General features: G+C 36.4%; 1 protein-coding gene across 1 annotated transcript in view; it reads right to left on the bottom strand.

Annotated features, from left to right (window-relative positions):
* Positions 1–22,843, bottom strand: part of vps8 (VPS8 subunit of CORVET complex) — a 109,336-nt gene that overhangs the window by 67,571 nt on the left and 18,922 nt on the right. Inside the window, exons 19-26 of the mRNA XM_079616163.1 lie at positions 21,455–21,544; positions 17,229–17,275; positions 3,261–3,483; positions 3,080–3,169; positions 1,798–1,849; positions 776–818; positions 624–696; positions 491–519 (exon numbers count right to left, since the gene is read on the bottom strand). Coding sequence (XP_079472289.1) covers positions 491–519; positions 624–696; positions 776–818; positions 1,798–1,849; positions 3,080–3,169; positions 3,261–3,483; positions 17,229–17,275; positions 21,455–21,544 — 647 coding nt within the window. The remainder of the gene's footprint in view (positions 1–490; positions 520–623; positions 697–775; positions 819–1,797; positions 1,850–3,079; positions 3,170–3,260; positions 3,484–17,228; positions 17,276–21,454; positions 21,545–22,843) is intronic.

Below are 22,843 nucleotides of genomic sequence, written 5' to 3'. Positions count from 1 at the left end.
TGTCACGCTTTTCACTCAAAGCTACAGAGTTTGACAGCACTCAGAGAGAGAGAGAGAGAGAGAGAGAGAGAGAGAGAGAGAGAGAGAGAGAGAGAGAGAGAGAGAGAGAGAGAGAGAGAGAGGAGAGAGAGAGAGAGAGAGAGAGAGAGAGAGAGAGAGAGAGAGAGAGAGAGAGAGAGAGAGAGAGAGAGAGAGAGAGAGAGAGAGAGAGAGAGAGAGAGAGAGAGAGAGAGAGAGAGAGAGAGAGAGAGAGAGAGAGAGAGGACTGACTAGGTTTAGGTTGTGTGTGAGATCCATGTCTGTATTTAAGTTCCTTTGGAGGTCGTCCATCCCAGAACGAATTGCTTGAGCACTTGGATGGCCAACAAAGAGGAAAAAGCCCTGCTGAGAGCAAACTGCTGAGAATACTAAACACGCACGCGCTCGTGTTTTCAGTGAGATCTGTGCTGTATATAACTGAGGCTGTGACTCATACAAACCCCATACAAACAGAACAGACATGAGTGTTGTGGTGTTCAACTGTATGGAACATGAGCGTGTGACTGCAGAAATTAGCAGTACACTTGCTAACCAAACAATACACTTTCGCTCAATGCTATCTGGGGTTTAATCAAACTACTTACCTGGTTTTTCACCTGAGGCACCAGATCTTCAGGAATGTCACCTAACGGATAGGCACGTCCTGCCAAACAACAGCTGGCAGAGGAGAAAGAACAGATGTGTTACGGCCTGCAACTGTGCATTATTGCAGTACTTGCGTACAAAGTCACCTCACCTGATGTACACTAGCAGTTTATTTCCCATCACAACATGTTCATCTGTGACAGGAAACAAATGGAAAATGTGATTATATACACTGCAGTTTAGCATTAGCTGACCAGATTTCAGAAATAAAAAATAGTTTTTTACTTTGGCAGTGTAATATCAGTGGCATTTACACTGTTAACTTTTAATCATCTATTAATATCAGTGTTCTTGGCAGATTTTGTACATTTTTGACCATAGTACATGATACTTTTACAGCATTTATTAATCTTGGTTAATGTTAATTTCTGCATATACTAATACATTTCAAATTGTATAAATAAAAAATATTTTTTTGCTTAAATTAACTAATTCAATTATTGTGCAAGTAAGTAAATAAGTAAACAAACAAACAAAGTGTTCACATTGTCTTCTTTCCTTATTCCAATTCACTATGGTAAGATTTAAATTTTGAGCTGTCGGGTCAGATTTCACAGGAATTTACGTCATCTGCTTTTGTGTATTTATGCAAGATGGTTGGCACATGTTGCCAACATTAGCTGTTCTCAAATGCATGTTAATGCAACCTAAACTCAGAGATGGAGTTTGAGTGGAGCGGCATTTACTGTGAACTGAGACGCTACACACTGTGCAAAATCATAATCATACAAGAACACATTGCCGAACTTCACTCTGGAACACGCAGTGCTTATATTTATTTTATTAAATCCCAGCCTTTGTGATTTGATAATCGCAAGCCATATGACGGTTTTGGTTTTATTTTGACTAATAGTTCGGCACTACAACGATCATTACTATATTTATAAATTAACATTAACCTGAACTAATAAATGCTTTAAAAAATTGTTAATTGTTAGTTAATGATACCTTATCCAACTACTCTACCAAAACAAACCAAATCACTTTTTCAATGCACAGTAAAAATAGCTCCAAAAAGATGGAGACATCTTGTCACCCTAGTTTAGCAGGTGTCTTGATGTATGAGGGATGTGTTTTTTATGTTTGCAGGTGTAGTTCAGTTCTCTGTTCTACCTGTGAGAGGCTTTCCTTCTTGCAGATGAGGACCAATTGCCTGAAAGAGTTTCTGGGAAAGCAGGAAAAAGAAAAGAAAAATAATTTATTTTTAACATAATATTTGTTACAAGTCAACATGATATAGCATTCGCAACACATATTATTTAAAAGTAAATGGGGTGCCTTTTGATTTCATTCTTTAACTCTTAAAGGAGTCATGAACTGCACTGTTTTATTTTTTTATAATGTTTCCTGCATTAGGATCCTTTGGAAGGTAGTGTTATTTATTTTTAGCTCAGTGATCCTGTATCGTCCGAATGTATACACCGAAGTCTACTCTCCAAGACATGGTCACATAATACAGCATAACACACACGCGTGTTTGGTCAGTGTGTATGTGTGTGACATTTTGGCCATGAAACAAATGAATCCCTTTCTCGGTCGCCTTTCATCTAGGGTTCAGAAGATTCCTCTGACAACAAGCCTTTCATCTTCTTTTCTAGCCTAATGGTTAGAAACACACACTAAAACCCCACACTCTATTGGCAAAAACTCACGGGTACACATCAAAAATGTGCACACACACCCTTGAGGTGTCCCCAACGGCTTACCAGGTTTCTGCTTTGTGTGGCAATTAGACCATCAGAGTGTGAATGAAAATAAAAAAATGCAAAAGCTGGAATGCATGACATTTGCTTGACATTTTTGGCCCCAATTTGCAGTTTGGACGAGTTCATGCTAGTTCTCATAAGTCAGAGCCAGTCTGCAAATTTTGGCCATTGTAGTTGACAGATTTCACAGAAAATCACAGTGTATGATGGGATCAGATTCTGATTATTTTTAGCTTCAGACTATGATTCCATCCAGTTGGAGGATATCAAACATGTTTGATATTTTGAGCTGTTTTAGAAGACACCGTAGTGACATATTGTATCAGCCAATTTACTTAAAAGGTTAGCCATACTAATTTGCCATACTGACCACATCAACCCAACCAAGACCGAATCCAAGCGCGCTTGGCTTGATTTATTCGCGATTCATGACACAAAGTCGCTACAGCAACTACTGCAGTCAGCTCTGGTACATACGTTTGTTTTAATCTGTCATGTGTCTCCTATGAGGTGCATGTTTCTGATTGAGTTTGTTGCTTTCAGAGTGCCATGAAAGTGTGTGATCCTCACTCATTTAGTGTATGATGACGCCCAATTCTTCTCAATAACCAGATTTTAAAAGTCGTGTAGAGTATTCCAGCCTTAAATCACCTTTTAGCACAAAGCACATAGCACACAAACAATCATACCTCCATGGGGCTGATGTAGTCGTTCATGCCACTGTTGAAGACGTAGATCATGGCGTCATACAGCTGGTTATCCCAGCACATCTGAACCACCTACAAGCATCCATGTTTTTAGGTAGACACGTTGACTCGGGTAATACAGATGATAAAGTGCTGCAGCTATGAAACATACGCACATACACACCTGTTGTATGTCCAGGTTGGTGATGTCCATGTGGACCAGGCATCCCTCCACACTATCCATCATGCCGTTCTCCTGGAAGTAGCTGAGGAGGTCTCTCATGACAGGTGCAGTCAGACAGCCAATCCGCTCGCTCAGAATGTAGGGCTCCAGACTCTCCAGAAACACACCCCTGGCCACTGAGTTTTCCACCAACCGAGGGTAGATTTGGTTAAACAGAAGGTCCCTGAGCAGAAATTAGATTGTTTTTTTAAGAATCAGATCACTGGGAAAGGAAGTAATGAGATTAAAAAATAAAGACCTGTTTAGAAAACCAAAATTAGAAAAAAAAGCAGATTACAAAACAGTAGAAAATAAACACAGAGTCTTACAGTACATGTAACATCATACAATTAATCATCAGAGTATATCAATAAGTTGGTAAAGATTGCATCGATAGATTAAAAGATACCTCAGTGACAGTTTTGATACCATTCCATCACAAGCATAACAGGTTTTCAACACTGAGCCTCTCTCACCAGTGAGATGATATTCTAAAAATAGCCATTCTATTTTGTTTACACACCATTCCATTTACAGTTACTGATCATAAAATGTAATTACTTGTGTTAATGTAGCATTTCAAGCCTACTGTACATTTAACATCCATCAAAAAGCCTACTCAACATAGTAAAATGTATATTACATTACTATTATATGGAGCTCTGTCAGCACTCAGCACATGCGCACGCCGCCACTAGTTCAGTAAAGTCTGAAGTTTAGCAGACCTAACATGTGAAGGCTCCTAACATGGGCAACGGAAAAAATACACGCCGCATACGCACTGCAGATGGAGTATGTGTAAAACTGGCATAAAAGCCCATTCACACCAAGGACAATAACGATAAAAATAAAAATACAGTTATAAAAATCTTTCTCCATATTAAAGAATAGAGTAACCACAGAGTTCACACCACAGCTATAACGATAAAAACAGATAAACAATAATCAATTTCAGAACGATTTTTTTCCAACTAATAAAAGATGAAAACATTGACAGCCAATCAGAATCCATCCTGTTGTAACGAGCTTGAGCATTTAAAGTGACAAACAAGCATGCGCTTAGAATAAACAGAACGATATCGTCCGCTTGTGTGGAACCATCGATCTTGCTGTGAACTGGCCTTAAAGGTTTGTTTTAAGCTATTAAGCAATCTCATGTTTAGGACAATTCGTGTCATGCACTTTCCGCATTCCTCCACATTTTTTCAGAGGCATTTTGTCCAAAGAAATGTGTTATTCACTACTGTAAAGTAAAGTGACATATGTTTTTAGTGCACAGTGCACAAATTCGTTGTTGATTATTTTAATTATCAAATAGTTGTTATGGCCCAAACTTCTATACTTGTATACATTTGAATATTTTGCTATAAACTTTCAGATTTTCAAAGATTTTGGGTTGCAATTAAAGGTTGTATTGTTGTGATTCATCTCTGAGCTCACTGATTTGGTTCACATCTTAAAACTCTTTACTTAAGAACGTATTGAAATGCCTATATTGACAAACTAAATAGGTCAATTACTTACATAGCCAAGGCCACTGAGATAGTGAGTGGCTATTTTTGCACTCTATATAAAACAATTAAAGCTAGGGTAGGCAATTTCGGAAAGGCAAGCAACAGCAAGCTAGCTTTGAAAGCATTTGATCCAAAAGCCTCCTCCAAAACACATGACCGCGCACAGCCAGAGCAGAGTCTTCAAAGCATCATGAGCGACAGTGTTAAATTACCTCATGTTTCAAAGCACATAACTTTACAATAATAATGAAAGTAAACCATTTAGAGAGCTCTGACTGCTGAAGATTCATTTTGGCGTTGATAGTGTTGCCATAGTAACACATTATTCTGAGGATGTGAACAGCTTCGATTAGAATGTCACCGGTCGCCATCTCTTAATTACGGTAATTTCGACATGGCGGGAGGAACTGTAAAAGGTGGCTGCTCTTCGTTTGTGGCACTCGGAAACTGTGTACAACTCTACACAACTCTGCATTGGCTCATGGAACGTGCTGATAACATGTGATGTCTGCGAGGGCAGGGTAAACAGAGGTATGGAAATACATGTTGACAGGCAGGTAGGACATCTTATCATTGCATTCAGTCCGAATGCAATGATTGGACAAACAATTTTTTGGTCCTGAGACTTCCACAGAAGAGATATGTATAGACCACTTCTATTATTGATTGCTATCAAGGTGTGAAGAGTTTCAAACAGTGTAACAATTTGTTTTATTAAGAACATCACCTACCCTGCCTTTAAGTACAAAACACAAAAGGCACATGATCTAAAGAAATGCAAAGACATGTGAAAATCATGCAAGGTTGTCATCCTCCAAATCTTCCTCTTAATCAAAGAGTATCTCTTTATATTGATCATGCAAGGCATAATTTCACCAGCAAGGCAAATATTATAGGCAACTGGTGTGTGCAGAGTATCTGTCACATGCTATAGAAGAGCTCCTTGATCAAAGTACAAACACTGAACACAGTGTACAAAGCCTTAAAATGAGCATACAAACTACAGCGACAAACTATATGCATTCTTCAGTATAATGCATTAGTGACAGATTTGAATTCTGAAATTTAAAGTATTCAACTGATTCACATTAAAAAAAAAAAAACCTACTGTGATAAGGGCTTATCAGTTACTGAGGCGACGGTGTCAGAAGCACCTGAAAAGTGAGAGAGGAACAGAACTCTACCAGAAAACAGGAAGTGATCACAGGGGTTAAAGTCTCTGTGGAGACAGTATGATAGCGGGAGTGTAAAGCTTGTGTAGCTCATTGGTCAGCTAAAGACTGTATACACCTATATTGTTAAAATTAGGAGGTCCTTACCTCTTCTTTTTTTTTTACAAAAGCTGTGAATCAATTAAACAACAAAACTAATATATATATATATATATATAGTTTTCTGTGGTTTTATTAATATTATTAATGTAAGTGGTTATAAATTGAATTATTAAAAATGATTACAAATATTTACATATGAAATTAAACTAGTATCAACATAAAGTATTTTAAATATATAGTATATTTGTCTTATATAATGCATATCTATATAATGCAATCTTCTGATACCAACTGATACAAACACAACAATGCTCTGTGAATACAGTGAATTAACATTATATTTGAATCCCATTTTAAACATTAAATAGTCCTAAACTGCAATTTATCAAACTTATTTTTTGTTAATTTATTAAAACAATTACAGAATATAATCAATTTTGATTATGATCAATCAGACATCATAATTTTCACATTATAATAAAGGTCACCTTTAGCTTTGCATTACTTTACTTTACTTACTAAACTTTCAGAACACAAATCTTATTCCTTAGTAAGCAGCTAAATTAATTTGATCCACAACTTTGGAAAGTCACTCAGATCATTAAAGAACACAACACATGATAGTCCATGTATACACATGCAGCCTTATAATCTTTTAATAATCCGATTTATAGCTCAAAACTGTGAACACCTCATTCAGAAGAAAGATCGCCAAGAAAAAACGTTTCCATTTTTAGTACATCGTTGTCATGTAAACGTGCCCTAAGACAACAGGAAACTGAACTGGAAACAAGAATGAACTCATTACTTCAGACTTATGTGCCATCCAGAAACTTGCGCTCTTGCAAGTGAGCGGCGTCTTGTGGTGCCATCTCAAAGAGGCACAAAATCTCTCTCTCGGACCTTTACCATGACTGGTCCCTGCTGGTGGAATGATCTGCCTACCTCAGCCAGAGCTGCTGAGTCTGTAGCCTGCTGACGAAACTGCTGAAGACGTATCTTTTTCGGCAGCACTTGAGCACTTGATCCAGTACTACTAACACTTTCTTATCTATTCTTAAAAAAAAAAAAAAATAAATGCATGGGGTTGTACTGTGAAGGGTCATAGCACTTACATACTGTTGTCCTACTGCTAGTTTAATTGCTTCTATTGTTTCTAATTTGTAAGTCGCTTTGGATAAAAGCATCTGCTAAATGACTAAATGTAAATGTAACAAGATCACACCTAAACAAAACTCCAACCCAGAACAGACTTGATCGCTTGATCCACAAGAAATTTATATATGTCTAAAAAGAGATTTCTATGTCTAATAATGTTAAATATAAGATCAAATGCTACAGAAACCTTTTAATCAGACAAGTTTTAGACAAAAATCAGAAACACGTCAATTACAGATTATGTAATTGGGGTTGCCACTTTCAATGTGACAAAATAAGGCACAGCGTTCCCCCATCCCCCCGTTCTGAGCGTCCTACGCTCCATCACTATGGGGGACAAAAACATTGAGGTACGAAAAACACAGGACAAATTGAGTTCTGTCTTGATTTGACACAAGACGCTCAATTTATCTTTGAATTCTGATGAAAGTGTCTTTACATTTGCACGGTATCAGACCATATTTATAGTGCAAATAAATCATGGGGGGGGGGGGCATATGTTGTCATAATGACAACAATATCATTATGCATTTTAATGATAGCATTGTGGAAATCAACGCCATTCAACATTATTATTCATGTCATTCAACCTATTTCTTTCACAGAGAAAGAGAAAGAGCCCAACAGAGTGAATGTCAAAAAATGTGTGTAAAATAAAAACAAAGAGAGAGAACGGAGTGCCAAGGACAACAGTGGGAGACTCAATTACCTGAGGCATGATTACGAGGTTGGGAATTAAAGGGACATGAAACACTAAACTACATTTTATGAGATTATTTGTGTGTTGCACGCTAAAATTTGTTAGTTTTTCTTGTAGGATAAAACTGGTTAATTTTAAGCCTTTTTGAACTATTTACAAATTTAAAATCTGTGTGCCAGCAGGATGTGGATATTTCAGGATATTTAACTTTCTTGCAACTGCTGCAACATCTTCAAACTGATGACTAATCGGTGTCTCATAATTATTTATAAGACTGCATGTCCTTATCTTATGAGAAGACGCTTCTCTTAACTATTTATGACAGCACATGTTGATTTCCTTAGACAGATCTGTAAAAAAAAAAGCTGTAATAAAGTTCTGACAGTAACAATGTTTTCTATTAAAACAGTAACATACTGTAGAAAACAAAGCATTCTGGCCAATAATTTGCATGGTATGCAACTGTTCATTTTCAGCCCATTTTCAACACTAATCTACTGTATTTATGCATTACGGTTTTGTACTGTAGTACGCAATGCTTTGTTGGCTAGTGCTTTTGAAAAAATTAGTGTTTCACAGTGAATATAGGAAACAAACTTGTTCATATTCGCTGCACTTTTGACATTTATAATCCCTTAAGAGAGAACTTTGAAACTGGATGCAGCGAGAAACGCAGCTCTGAGTGTTTTCTTGAACATCCAAATCACTCAAACAGTGACTGAACTGGAACTGAACAAGCTGGAATAGCGCTCAAAAGTGTTTATAAGTGAATGCTTAGGCTATCATTTTTATATATTTATTTAAAAAAAATCTATAATACTAGGCTATAATTTTTTTATGTTCAAATATTCTTTCTATAATACTAAACTAAAATACATGATTTAGGATATTTAACTTAAGCAGCCATGACCGTGAACTACACAGCCATAGCAATTTTCCACCAGCATGGTTCGCATTCGGGTTCTGGGCGGTCCCAAAGAAAGATCAGCTCATCTAAGGCCCTAAAAACGTGCTGGTCTCGGACTGAGTCAATGAACGGGGGGCAAAAATACTCATGCTGTCTATGTCAGTTTTACAGTATGAGAGATGCCAGTACGCAAGAATCACTCCCAGTATGCAAAACATAAGTGCCACACTGCCTGCACAAACACCGGGACATGCAATGTTTGTTTCAACACTGGTTATAGTGAGGTAAACAACACGTTGCAGCATCAGGTCACCGTTCGTTTGTCAAGTCTTTGGAAACACGCAGTTAATTTTTGACATGCTCCAGTTTGCCGGCTAAGAACTGTCCAAGAATTGGCTCTGGCTCCAGAACGCAAACCATTCTGGTGGAAAAGACCTACCAGAGAGAGACGTGTTTTGCTCAAGAGTGGCAGGATCTCACAGTTTGTCCCAATATGACAGAACACATTTCCCTGAAGGGGACGGGTCTTTGAAAGCCCCAAAATACACACACACATCAATGTCAACACACACAGACACACATTCACACAATTATGTTGAGAGACTCTGGCATTCTATGAACAGCAGGGCTCTTTAAACAGGACAACATCAGGGAATGCATCAACCCATTGTAACAACTGACACACAGTGTCACAGCTGTCAGTATATTTCACATCTGGAGCAGCACCATTAATCTCATCTCTACCTCAAACATGAGTCAACAGTGTAGATGAGGACAAAAGCAGAAACCATCAAACATGCACATGCAGGAAATGAGACATTTCCTTGCATAACCTTTCCCTCTATGTGTGCGTCAATGACAATAATGATGCCCAAGATAATAAAAATGAGAAATTGTTTAAAAATCTAGGTAACACTTTATTTCGATAGTCCACTTTAGACATTCTACTAACTATAAGTAACTTTGCAGCTACATGTCAACTAACTGTCATTAGAGGATTAGTAGACTGTCTGCTTAATATCTGCTAACACTTTGTTTTGTTGGTCCCCCAAGAGATATTCTTACTAACTAGAAGTAACTACAAGTCAACTTATTCTCCTAACCCGAACCCTAACCTAACAGTCTACTACAGTCTACTAATACTCGAATGACAGTTGGCATCTAGTTGAAAAGTTACTTATAGTTAGTGGAATGTCTAAAGTGGACTATCAAAATAAAATGGAACCAAAATCTAGTTTAAAAACAACATCTAACGTGAATATAAGCCAAGTTCTAAAAAATATAATAGTTGTAATGATTTTTTAGGAGAAAATAAAAATGTCAACAAATATATGAGTGACATGACCATGAGTGACATGTCTTTTCATAAATAGGTCAAAACTGGCCTTGACATACATTTACAGTTGTGGTCAGAATTATTGGCACCCCTGGTAAATATGATCAAAGATGGCTGTAAAAATAAATCTGCATTGTTTATCTTTTGTTCAAAGTAAATGTTTAATAAATGTTTTCCCTAAAGCATGTTGGACAATTATTCATATATTCAGTTGTCAGGCACGACTGGAACTTCTAACAGGATCTGGTTCTATGGTCAGATGAAACTTAAAAAAAGAAGAGCTTTTTGGCAGCAAACCCACAGGATGGTTTGGTGCAAACAGGGATACAAAGTACCCCATGTCCACGGTTAATATACTGCTGGATCTTTAATGTTGTGGGTCTATTTTTTTGCTGGAGGTCCTGGACATCTTGTTCAGATACATGGTATCATGGATCCTAGCAAATATCGATAGTTAAAAAAAATCCATACCTGACGGCCTCTGCTAGACGGCCTCTTATAATGGGTCATGGTTGGATCTTCCATCAGGACAACGATCCAAAACAAACAGAAAAAAACAACAGAACAATGTGTCTCTAAGCACAAAATGACCTGAACCCTATAGAAAAATTATTGGGCTGAACTGAAGAGAAGAAGCGCCAACATGGATCTGGGAATCTGACAGATCTGGAGAGATTCTCTATGGAGGAATGGTCTCTGATCTCTGGTCAGTTGTTCTCCAAAACTCATCAGGCATTATAGGAGAAGACTCAGAGCTGTTATCTTGGCAGAAAAGCATTTATTTCCTAATGTGACTTACCCCCCCAATTTCAATTATTTTACTTCAATAAAAGTTTTTTTTTTTTTTTAAATCAAAGATCAGAAGGATAAACATTTTTACAGCCATATTTGATCATATTTACCAGGGGTGCAAATAATTCTGACCACAACTTTATAAGGGACTTAAGGAGTTTATGGTTTTCTTGTCACACATCAAGAAAGCTACATGCATGTTGGTTTTAACACGGACTTGGTTCTGGCAGACACATTCAAATATTATCATTTCAAAACAAAACCGCTACACTGATTATTTAAAATAAATGATAATACAGATTATGCCAGACTACTTATGGCAACATTTCTTTTTTCAAATATGTCCTTTTAATTAAACTTTTTTTTTTCTTCACAATCTCTAATTTACTTTGACACATTTTACACAATTTTTACAAAAAATTGCATTCAGAAATAAAATTACAAAACACTTTGTATAGAAACTGTGCTATGACATACATGGCCTGTTCACCTATCCACAGTGTATATGAATGAGATTTTGCATCTCAAGGGGATATCCATTAATACATTGAAATTGAAATATCACTGCACACAACCTTAGGCAAGTATATTTGAAAGTCAGGGACTAAGCCATGCAGCTGAAGGATGACATCTAACAGTTCTACAAAATAAAGTGCAACCAAGTATTAATATAAATCTCCTGAAATGTTGGTACACTAAAAATGTAAAAAAAAAAAAAAAAATTGTTCACTAAGCAAGAGTCAAACAACCTATTGTTGTTCGGGTTAAAATCCAATTTCATCATTAACTGGATTCCCATTGAAGCTGTACGTTTCATTATCACTATAAGGTAAACATTCAACACACTTTGCATGCATGAAGGGTGTGTGACTAATGAAGTTCGTATGTAATACTGAATGGACAGAATGTATAGTTGCAAGTTAAATATACATTGTTCAAAATGTTGGACATGGATGGCCTTGGGGTCAAAAAGACTTACTTCCAAAAAGAAAACTGCAGAAGTAGATAAAAGTTACCATCCAAAATATCAGTTTTATTCAACTTGAAATGTCCTACAAGCTAAATAAATACGCTTTCCATTGATGTATGGTTTGTTAGGATAGGACAATATTTGGCCGATATACGACTATTTGAAAATATGGAATCTGAGGGTGCAAAAAAATCTAAACGTTGAGAAAATCCCCTTTAAAGTTGTGCATTTATGTTCGCGATTTTGCTGAAAATATTTTACAAAATATCTTCATGGAACATGATCTTTACTTAATATCCTAATGATTTTTGGCATTAAAAAAAAAATCGATAAATTTGACCCATACAATGTATTGTTGGCTATTGCCACAAATTACCCGTGCTACTTGTGACTGGTTTTGTGATCCAGGGTCACGTATATCATTTTCAGATGGATTACCATGGAGTGTCTGGTCATGTACAACACAATAACAAGGAATGACAGGAGTGTATGATGATAAGAGAGGAGAGGCAGGGAAGAGTAGAGGTTGAAAGCGTAAGGCAGGTCTGATAAAGGCAACTGCTGGCCTTTACTGGCACTGATAATGCAAGAAACAAAATTACACAGGGTGGGAAATTGGCCTGTGACAAGAACAGAAAATTACGATCTGATAATATGAGAAAGACAACACAGAGCATTGTAATTGTCTTCCGCTCGACTGACATTACCACAACATCTGATGAACTGGAACACCACAACCAATGGCAGTAATACAACATTCCCCTAATTGTACAGCTTCTTTACACAATCCAATTTCATTGTTCTTAATATAATTGAAAAACTGTCGTCATTGCGTTGAATTAAGGGTTATACCACAGCTAATCTGGGAACAGGTGGTTTGGGCAATGTGGAATGGAGTCACATGTTTGCCTGAACATTAACGTTAAAGTGGAATAGAATACACTAAACAACTTTTGCCCAGAATTTCAGTCATGAGTTGAAACTAGTCAGTCCACAGTTTTTGGGCAGTCAGAGTTGACAGATTTCACAGAAAATCAGTGTATGATGGGCTAAAGACTAGCTTCAGACTGTTCTCATTTGTCACGCATCTACTAGAAAATAGGCGTATGCTATACGTACAATGAGTGTGTTGTGTTAGTACATCAATGATGTGTAAACATACCCTTAGTTCCTACAGCAGATACCTCTCCATAACCTCCATCTTTGAAAAGAAGGGACGGGCTGAAATGATTCGTGTTGATTACCATTTTGTCACGAATGCTGTCAAGTGAGCTTAACTCAATTCTTTCCCTGCCCTTGATAAGATTTTCAGAATTTATGACCCAACTCTTCCCTGCCATTGACTAGTTTTTCCATCAACCGGTATTTTCACTGTTATGTGGTATGGGTGCTGATACGGATCTTCTGAAATCAAACAGCAATAAGTGAAGAAGATCTGAGTAAAGTGGTTTACACACACAACTAGGCTAACGTGATCACCAAACATTAAAATGCCTAATGTTACCGAAATTTTTTAAATGTCAAACCACAAAGAGGTATAGGACTTTGTAAGCTTTGGGGGTGTTGATGGACTCGATGTACTTGATCTATGTTTTGATCATGGATCTGAATCTAATCAAGGTGAAATCTTTGACAAAAACACAATTTTCAGCTTTTTGGTTTTTGTTATTTTTTTAATTAATTTTTTTATTAAACGTACCCACATTCAAGTGTTGATTAAAAAAATTATAAACAAAGCTAGAATATTTTGTTTTTGTTTTTTGGGGGTGGTTAAAAGCAGAGACTCTGTTCTTTCTTTTGATATATTTGACTGGCCCCTACAATATTTTGTGTGAATATGTAGACATTTCATGATAAAAAAACGCAAGTGCTGACTGGAAAATTAAAAATGGGCATAGAAAAAGTTAATAATTAACTCTTGACCAAGTGAGTTGAGAAATAGAAAACCTGGATTGAATTTGGAGTTGAGACTTTAAACGCAGAGGGAAAACTGCTGTTGCTGCACTTCACTAACATGCTTTAGGACACTGTTCCTGGATCAGAGGGGAGATGAGGTTATCTGCTGACACTGACTGACACTGACACACTTCTAGAGAGAGAACAGATGGAGATGATAATCAGCACAAGAAAAAGAGAGAGAGAGAAAGAGATGTGCAGGGCAGTAATGAGATGTCTGAGAGTTTGGCCCAGGGATATTGTGATGCCAGTTTTTCTGTGTGTGTGTTTATGTATGTGCATGCATGCATGTGCTCGTGTGTGTATTATTCCAAGGTCTTCACAAGCCATAGGCAATGAAAACAATAAGATTGGAAGAGCAGGAAGAACAGAAACTACAAAAATATGAATTCACTGATCATTTCTTACAAAAATGTACACTTGATACTATACAGGAGATTTGGAGGAGAAACGGTTAAACAGACATGGCAATAGAAACAGCACCAAATCCCATGCATGCACCAAAAAATGTTCTCCCACAAACTACAATAGTTTCATATTAAATCTGAAGTGGGGAATCTATTAGACTGTCAAAAACTGTCGAATGCGGCTTTGCCGAGCTCAACAACTCTGGACAACTGTAACATAAGCAAAGTGCTATTGGCTATCTTAAAAAAAGGTATGCTGCTCTATGTCCCGCCCTGTCTTCCTGTTTCAGTGGAAATTACGTCACCACATTGTTTCAATGTACTTCAATGGACCTTTAAAGGGGATTTTTTTTTCCATTGTAAAATATTTTCCCTATCCCAGTTTTATATGCAACCATAAAGATTAAAAAAAAAAAAAAATTAAGCAAATGTAAAATTGATTTCCCTGAAAAGGGTTGATGACACTGCCTAAAGAAACCCTCAAGTAACATCGCTTAAGGTGAGGTCACTTAAGTTTAAGGGAAATCTGTGAGCATCAGAAAGCCACTTTGAAAAGTAGTTTGTTTTTGTTTATTGCTATTTTGCTCTGATATACTGGCTCTGAAATTACAGCATCTGGAAGCCTGTAAATGCTTCCAGACATAAATAAGAAATAGTTCTCAACCAGGGGGCCTAGGTAGAGGGCATCAGCAAATTTCCAAAGGGGCCGGAGGGTGACTTAAAAATATTTAATATACTAATCTCTCTCTTTTTTCTTTTTTTTTATAAAACAGTATTAAAAGTAAAAAAACTATCAATAACTATTAAATCAATAACTAAACAATTTGTAACTATTGTTGTTATCGAAGAACATACAGTTCTTTAAACTTCTAGAATCAAAAAATGAATTGTAGTTAACACATTTAATATGTAATACTCTTAGCTTCTATTAATTAAAAAAAAGTTATAAAAATAAGAATAAACAGGAAACATTTTACCCTATATTGTGAGAGGGACCTTTGTGTTGGACAACAGGGAGCCTTTGAGTCAAAAAGGCTGAGAACCGCTGAAGTGCATGATCTTCAACAGTACAACTCACAGGACCTCAACAGGTATTTAACAAATAAATAACGGACTCAAAATTAACTGTCCTGTAACTGCCCTCATTCTTAAAAACCATATGCAGGAAAAAAATCTGCCAAAAATTGAAATACTGTCATGGTTTAATCATCTTCATCTTGTTCCAAAACTGTATGAGTTTCTTTCTTCTGTGGAAGAAAGTGTTTCACCACATGATGTCCAATGTAAAATCGAAGTCCTGAAACCACTGAACTACCCGGAAAACTGCAGTATTACTACAATACCATCACAGTACCACCTATGAAATTGATGTGTTGTTCAAAATGAATAAGAGGAATATTAACTTTTGACAAACCTGCTATAAATCCTGTGTGGCTGAATAAAGTGCTTATACTAATGTAGAAAAGGTCAGGGGTGCTGCAGGAATATTGGTCCCTACAATATTTTGTGTGAATATGTAGATAATCAATATACTGCAGAAATTGGGCCTAGGGGCTGTGAATGGTCAAAAGCTGAAAAGTGTATTTCAAGGTAGGAAGACATCAAGGCAAGTCTGAATCCAATGTAAGCTTCACTTCCTGTCTCCTGAGATACCCTCATCTGATTCTGATCGATATTTGAAAGCAGTATAGATGTATCCTTCACTGTCTTTGATACCCCACAATCCTGTGCGTGATAGTTAAGCTAAAAAATAAATATGGCTTCTGAAAGTTGATGGTCAGTTTCTGTGCAAATTAATGCTTTTGACCAACTTTTTCTCACCTTTGATGTAATTTCTAGCGAGAAATTACTATTATAGCAACTAAATATTCGCTTGGTTATCGCTCTATTTTGTTGCTCTATTACTGTAGATCATTAGACCATAGACAAGTCTGTGCAAAATCAGTTTTGTGAGCCATCTTCGATCGCAAACGCTACCTAATTGTCTGAAAAGGCAGCGAGGCAACAAGTCAACTGAGTGTGAGTGATCAGCTCTTCATCACACTTCTTCCTCAAGTTAACAAGCTCTGCTCTGCTGGGTTATATGTGTGAGTGTAAACACAAAGACAAACAAACTATGCCTTAACACTGTGCAACACATAGTTACAAGACTTAATATATTCTCCCACCTTTTAATCAGCAAACACAAACAAGCACATACATCCACTCACCCTCTTCAGATTCTCATTAGAACTTCCGCACACTTACACACACGCACGCGTGCACACACACACACACACACACACACACACACAAACAATTGTATCTGACAGTGACAGAACAGAAGAGGTAGAAGACAACATAGGAAACACAGTAAGTCATTCACATCACTTCCTGTAGAGTAGGAACTCTACACATTAAAAAAATATATTTTTCAGAAAGTTAAAGATTCCGGAATCAATAAGGAATTAAATTACACTTTAAAATATATTAAAACAGAGAACAGTAATTTGAAATTGTAATATTTCCCAATATTACTGTTCTACTGTATTTTTTATCAAATAAATGTGGCCTTAGTGAATGTGAGCCTCTGAAAAAATCTTACCATGCCCAAATTGTTAAACTGTAGTGTTATTTATGCATATATATATATATACACACACACACACACAGTATATATATATTTTAAAAAAATACTGAAATGATTTTCAGTGGTAATTAATCTCATGCCACAGTTGTTGTCCACAAAGCTTAGGTTGTATTGACACCAGAATATTTAATTAATGCTTCAGACATGTTTGACAAACTCATGCTTCCCAGAAAGTAAACAAGCTCAGAGTCTGCTCTGTCCCGAATGCACACATATAACACCATTCTATATACCGGTAGGTGTTTGTACTGTATGCGTGTAGGAAAAAAGGTGTCTATACACTCACGTCCTCTGTAGAAGGAGACAATAATCCACCATAACAGGAACCATGTCCTGCAGAGGAGAGAAACGCAAGAATAAGCAGGAGCAAGAAAAGATGGAGTGATGAAGGAAAATAAGAAAAGAGAGAGAGAGAGAATTCATGAATTCAAATGCATACTGTTATAAACTGTATAAATAAAACATATTTACATCAGGGTTGCCAAAGTGAACTAGAGAATGAGAAAGAAATCTGTGTGTCCCCTAAAGTTAATCTAACATGGAACTAGGGCTGGGCGGTATGATATATATATATATATACACACACTAGAGTTGTAAAGGAACATGCATGAATGAGAAATTAAAGAGTGGGATGTGCATGATTTTAAAAGATTTATTATGCACATTAAGTTTAGAAATAAATACTCAATGGGATGCTCACGCTGACTGAGACTGAGACTCGAAAGAAAAGCACAGAAAGCTGCCTCTCTCAGACCGAATGCGATCCTGATTGTGCTTGAACAGCCAAATACAAACAATTATATCAAAATGTCCATCGGTTGTGTGGAAGACCAAACCTGCCGAAATTAAAAATTAATTAATTAACAAATAAATATGCGAAGAAATGTAAAAAATATGACTATTTATACTTTTATTTCCTTATAATTATATATTTTTTCCACATTTATTTATTTTCTCATTTATTTTGCCATTTATTTATTTCCATTTTTTTTATCTTCACATTTATTTATGTATATATGTATTTATATCTACATTTATTTATTTATACATTTATTGCTCTGTATGCTAATGAGGGGGGCGTGTTTTACCTCAGACATAGCAATCGAGCTCCGAGTGGCAGTGCTGAAGCTTTGAGGCCACAGTGACACCTTGTGGTGTGACCAAACAATACGTAAGAGGTTTGTGGACGTGACTTTACAGGTCACGCAGGAAATAAATGACTTCTAAATGTGAAATCTTATATCACGGTTTATGTCCTTTAACATCAGCCTAACTGTATGTAGCTATATAGGTTTACCATGCATAGGCCTACTCTTTATTCCGGACATGGCCGTAAAATATCAGCAGGTCAGGATTTCTAAAATGTCTGGGAACACATGAACAGAATCCGCTTATAACAGACACTTTGACACAGAAGCGCGTCAAATTATCCACAATTAACCACTATTAACCATGCATTGTAGATCCGTAAGCTAACTGTATTTTTAATGTATCTTCCAAAAACAAATTTTGACAGCAACAAACTTTGATTTCCTGGGAATTTTTTATAAACCTTATTAAATAGTAGGCTATATGCATCATCATGTAGCCTGTAAGTTCTTAAGTTTAACTGATCAATTCAGTTAATAAGGCACTCCTATAGTGAAACATAAATTAAACTAAATGCTTTTTCTTTAATGACTACAACACGTAGGTCTACAGTATAGAGAAATTTAATTTCGGAGCGAGGTTTGAGCGAACGCCGTTTTACCGGTGAGCATGTGAGGGAGAGGTGCGATTTTCCAATAATAGCCTAATCGAATTATTCCCAGCGTTAATCGAATATTATTTTTGCTTGAAATGCCCATCCCTAGTATCCATAAGTTTTGCCCAGTTATTTACGGAATGATGCAGGCAATTTCGTTTCGTTTTTGCTTTGAAACATTCTAATTATTAACTAATAAACATATTAACAATAATTACATGAAATAATATTTATAATAATATTTATTTCTATAACTTTGTTGTTTTTCAATATATTTCAAGTTTAATATGAATTATGGATACCATTTTGCAACCCATTTTTTGAGCAATAAAATATTCAAAGTTTCAACAAGTTGCGTTTAGACGAGTGCGTTTATATCCACGGACTGTTACCCGAAAAAACAATGTCTAATAGGAATCGAAGTTTGGCCCAACTCGCCAGAACTAAGCAACATGAGCTCAGCTTGTTCTTTCTACAGCTTCCTCTTCTTTTGCCAGCTCTGTGAGAAAGTCGTCACTAATGTTCTGTATGAATGATGTCATCCGGCCAGCACTGTTAACTGTAACTTACAGCCTATACCACATAAGAGAAGTATCGCTACAAGCACTTGCAATTAAAATCTAATTCCAACTGTTTACATTATGTTTTCGTCTTTTATGCCTGTGTTTGTGGGTATTTAATTTAATTATTTAAAAAGTGCGGTTATGACTGTGATGACCTCAACACCGCAGTATGCATCTCATTACTGTGGTATTGCGGTAATGTGGTTATCGTCACAGCCCTATGCCCCAGGCAAACAGTAAACCACCTATTTAGACATATAAGAGCGAAACCACTGTAACACAGTACCACGAAGTCCCACACAAGACTCAGCGTGACAGAAGTATGTCGTGATCAAACAAATCAAAGGCAGCATTTGGATCTAAAAGGACTATAGCCATGGATTTACCTGAATCAGTCATGAGAAAGAGGTCATTTGAGACTCTTAAAAGAGACGATTCTATGCTATGTGAAGCTTTAAAAAAACTGATTAAAAAACGTCATTGATAGAATTATCTGATAAGACAGACAGTACAACTTTCTCCATGATCTTTGAAATAAAAGGCAGGTATGAAATTGGCCGAAAATTGGAAAGAGATGTAGGATCAAGATTTAATTTTTTTTAAGATATGATGTTACCACACTATCTTTAAGGCAGACAGGAACGGTGCCGGTATGTAAGCATTTATTGATTACTGATAACAGCCCAGGAAAAACTGCATAATTTGTTTGAGGGAACGCAGAGGAATATTCCTGTGGGCATATTGTGGGCCTAAGGTAAAAAAACAAATGTCTTTACATGGGCTTAAATGAAGTGGCTCAAACACATACCGTGTAGAGGAACATAAAGGAGATTAATTTTGAGGTTCAAACCAATGACCATAATTATTACCATAATTTTCTCAGTTTTATGCATTCATATTTGAACTGGGCAATATGCCTATAGAAAAATGTTTACTGACACAATATACACATTGATAATTAAAAGAACTATATTAGCCATTGATAGTCTAATAGCCATTATTGCCAAGTAGATTTAAATGTAAATGCAAGAAGTAAAACAGTACATCTAAAAATCATGGCATGTTTTTCAATTACCGGTATATATCTAGGAACTTTATGCCTCTCTGTTTGGCTTTGTTTTTAAGGAGAGACAAGAAATGGTAAAAGAGAAGAGAGGGAAACGTGAAAGGAAAAGGACATCAAGCTAGAACTCAAACTCAAATGTAAACTGAGTTTGTCAGAGGGCTGGCTTATAATCAATAACCAGCTATATTTATTTATATATTTTACAAAAACATTTTAATATATGATGCAAACGGTATTCTGTGAACAAACCACTGAACAAATTAGTGTTTTGAACCAATGCACTGAAACAATGCTTGTGCAATGCGTCAAAAGTATAAATCATAGATGTAATAAAAATATATCCGTCTTAAAGCCATGGATCACCCAAAAATGAAAATTCTGTCATCATTTACTAATTTTTGGGTGAAGTATCCCTTTAACACTCATGAACGCAAGTCAGTGAAGGATTGTGAAGCAATTCTAATAACATGTTCTGTTTTCCAAATAAAACATCCACATTAAAATTATTATTTTACATTTCTTCATTTTATATCGGCAACATACAATTGTGAATATATTGTGAACATCCTAATTACTAAAGAATCATAGTCCAATGAACATGAACATGGGTGATGTAATTAAATGTGCATATTCCTTTTGTGGTAAAAAAGCGTGTCTGACAGACAGGCAGTTAGAGCAGCATAACATTCCACATTGCCCTAGATATACAGAGCTAAATCTGCCATTTGGCTATGGTGAGTGCCTTATTTTTGTGATGACAGAGTGCTTCTTAATGGCAAAAAGAAATCGGAGAGCGAGCGAGACCCAGAGGCAGAGGAGAGATGACATTAGTGAGCCATTATTGTATGTGGTTTCCGCCTTATGATGAGATGCAGTTTAAAAATGGATGCCGCAGGCCAAAAATCTGACAAAAAGGAGACTGCATCGCTCTCCGAGTCTGCTCTCCTCTCTCTCACCTCTCTAAAAAGATTCTATTACGCTGAAAAAAACTCTTCAGCTCAGTCTAACTCTCTCATTAAATAATATCAAAAATGTTAAATAACAATATGGAAAAATATTTCACTTCTTGAGCTCTGTCTAAACCTAATGATTCCCTAAAATAACACCATTTGAGAGTGCTTCTCTGGGTGACCCATTACCTGGAAGTGCTGCTCCATCACTTGGATTTTCCCTTGCTCTGGACACTTTTTCAGAGAGCGATCCACATACTGCAACAACATTTCCACCATCTGTGAAGAGAGAAAAGCAGAAGAGGAATGTACCATTTATTTGCTCAACAAATAAATGGTGAATAGTTTTTAAATACCTATAAGAAGTTAATTTAGCCATCATAATATTTATTCTGTAGAAGGCATTTACAGCACTACAGATAGATAAGAAAAAAAAATCTTATTATAATAGAGGCAGGATTACGATTAGATCATTAGTTGAGTTAGAGAGTAGAACTCAAAGAGTTAATTATTGGATTTATGGATAAGTTTAAAGCACTTTTCATTCTAAATGACTAAATGTAAAGTTATATATTATACAAGAGAGCCTGTGTGGTCTAGATTGAAACGTATATTTAATTAACATACCGTAGTAGGTAAGTATTAGGTATTAGATATGTGTATTTGTATGAACCTTTATAGTGCTAAAAACTTTCACATATGTGTAAACTAACAGGCGTGATTTAAGGCACAACATGAAAATTAGCACTTTGGCTAATGCCAGACAAATAAACGAAATAAATACCGGTACGCATAATTCTGAACTGAAATAAGTTTATTTTTTAGGTTTTACCCATTAGCAAACTAAACTAAACCAGAGGGTGCTGCAAAATGTCTTTTGGCCAAGTATGCCGACACTGGATACAGCAACAGAGCCCCAGACTACCACGCGTCCCCCTCCATGCATGATGTCACACAGTGAGGACTTATTTCACTTGGGGCCTAAAACCCCCAGCATGATGAACTGAAGACTGGCCATAAGACCTCCTAACAGTCTTCAGAACACCTCTAGTGGTACTTTATGGCCTAGACAAGCCTCTTTTTCTTATTCAGGCCCTGTTTACACTAGTGCGCATGGCTCGGACAATAACTCGATATATCGTGAATCGAAAAAATTATTCTGTATCAATTCTGAGATTTTCTGAATGCATCACAAATTCTCTCTCAAATCAATTCTGAGCTTAGATTTTAAACTCTGCATTTTATTGATTAAACTCTGCATTTTATTGATTAAACTCTGCATTTTATAGGCTAATACTGCAGCTGCCTACATGCGCAAGAGGGAAGCTATTATTAGAGCAATCGACAACAATCAGCAATTGTTTACACTACGCGCATGCCCAGTGTGCAGGAATGGTCATGTGACATGAGTTTTTGGTCGTGTAGTGTAGACGGAGATCTTTTCTGAAACGCAGTGGAAACGCTAGTATGGATGAGGATTGTTTTCATTATCCGGTTTTAGCACATCGTTGTCGTGTAAACGTACGCGTCTCATTGTTTTGTGTTTGTTTTTTTGTTTTTTTAACACTATTCCAGCTT

This window comes from Phoxinus phoxinus (assembly GCF_949152265.1).
Source record: "Phoxinus phoxinus genome assembly, chromosome: 6".
NCBI lineage: Eukaryota > Metazoa > Chordata > Actinopteri > Cypriniformes > Leuciscidae > Phoxinus > Phoxinus phoxinus.
Note: the sequence above shows the minus strand (reverse complement) of the source record. Positions and strands in the feature narration are given on the sequence as shown.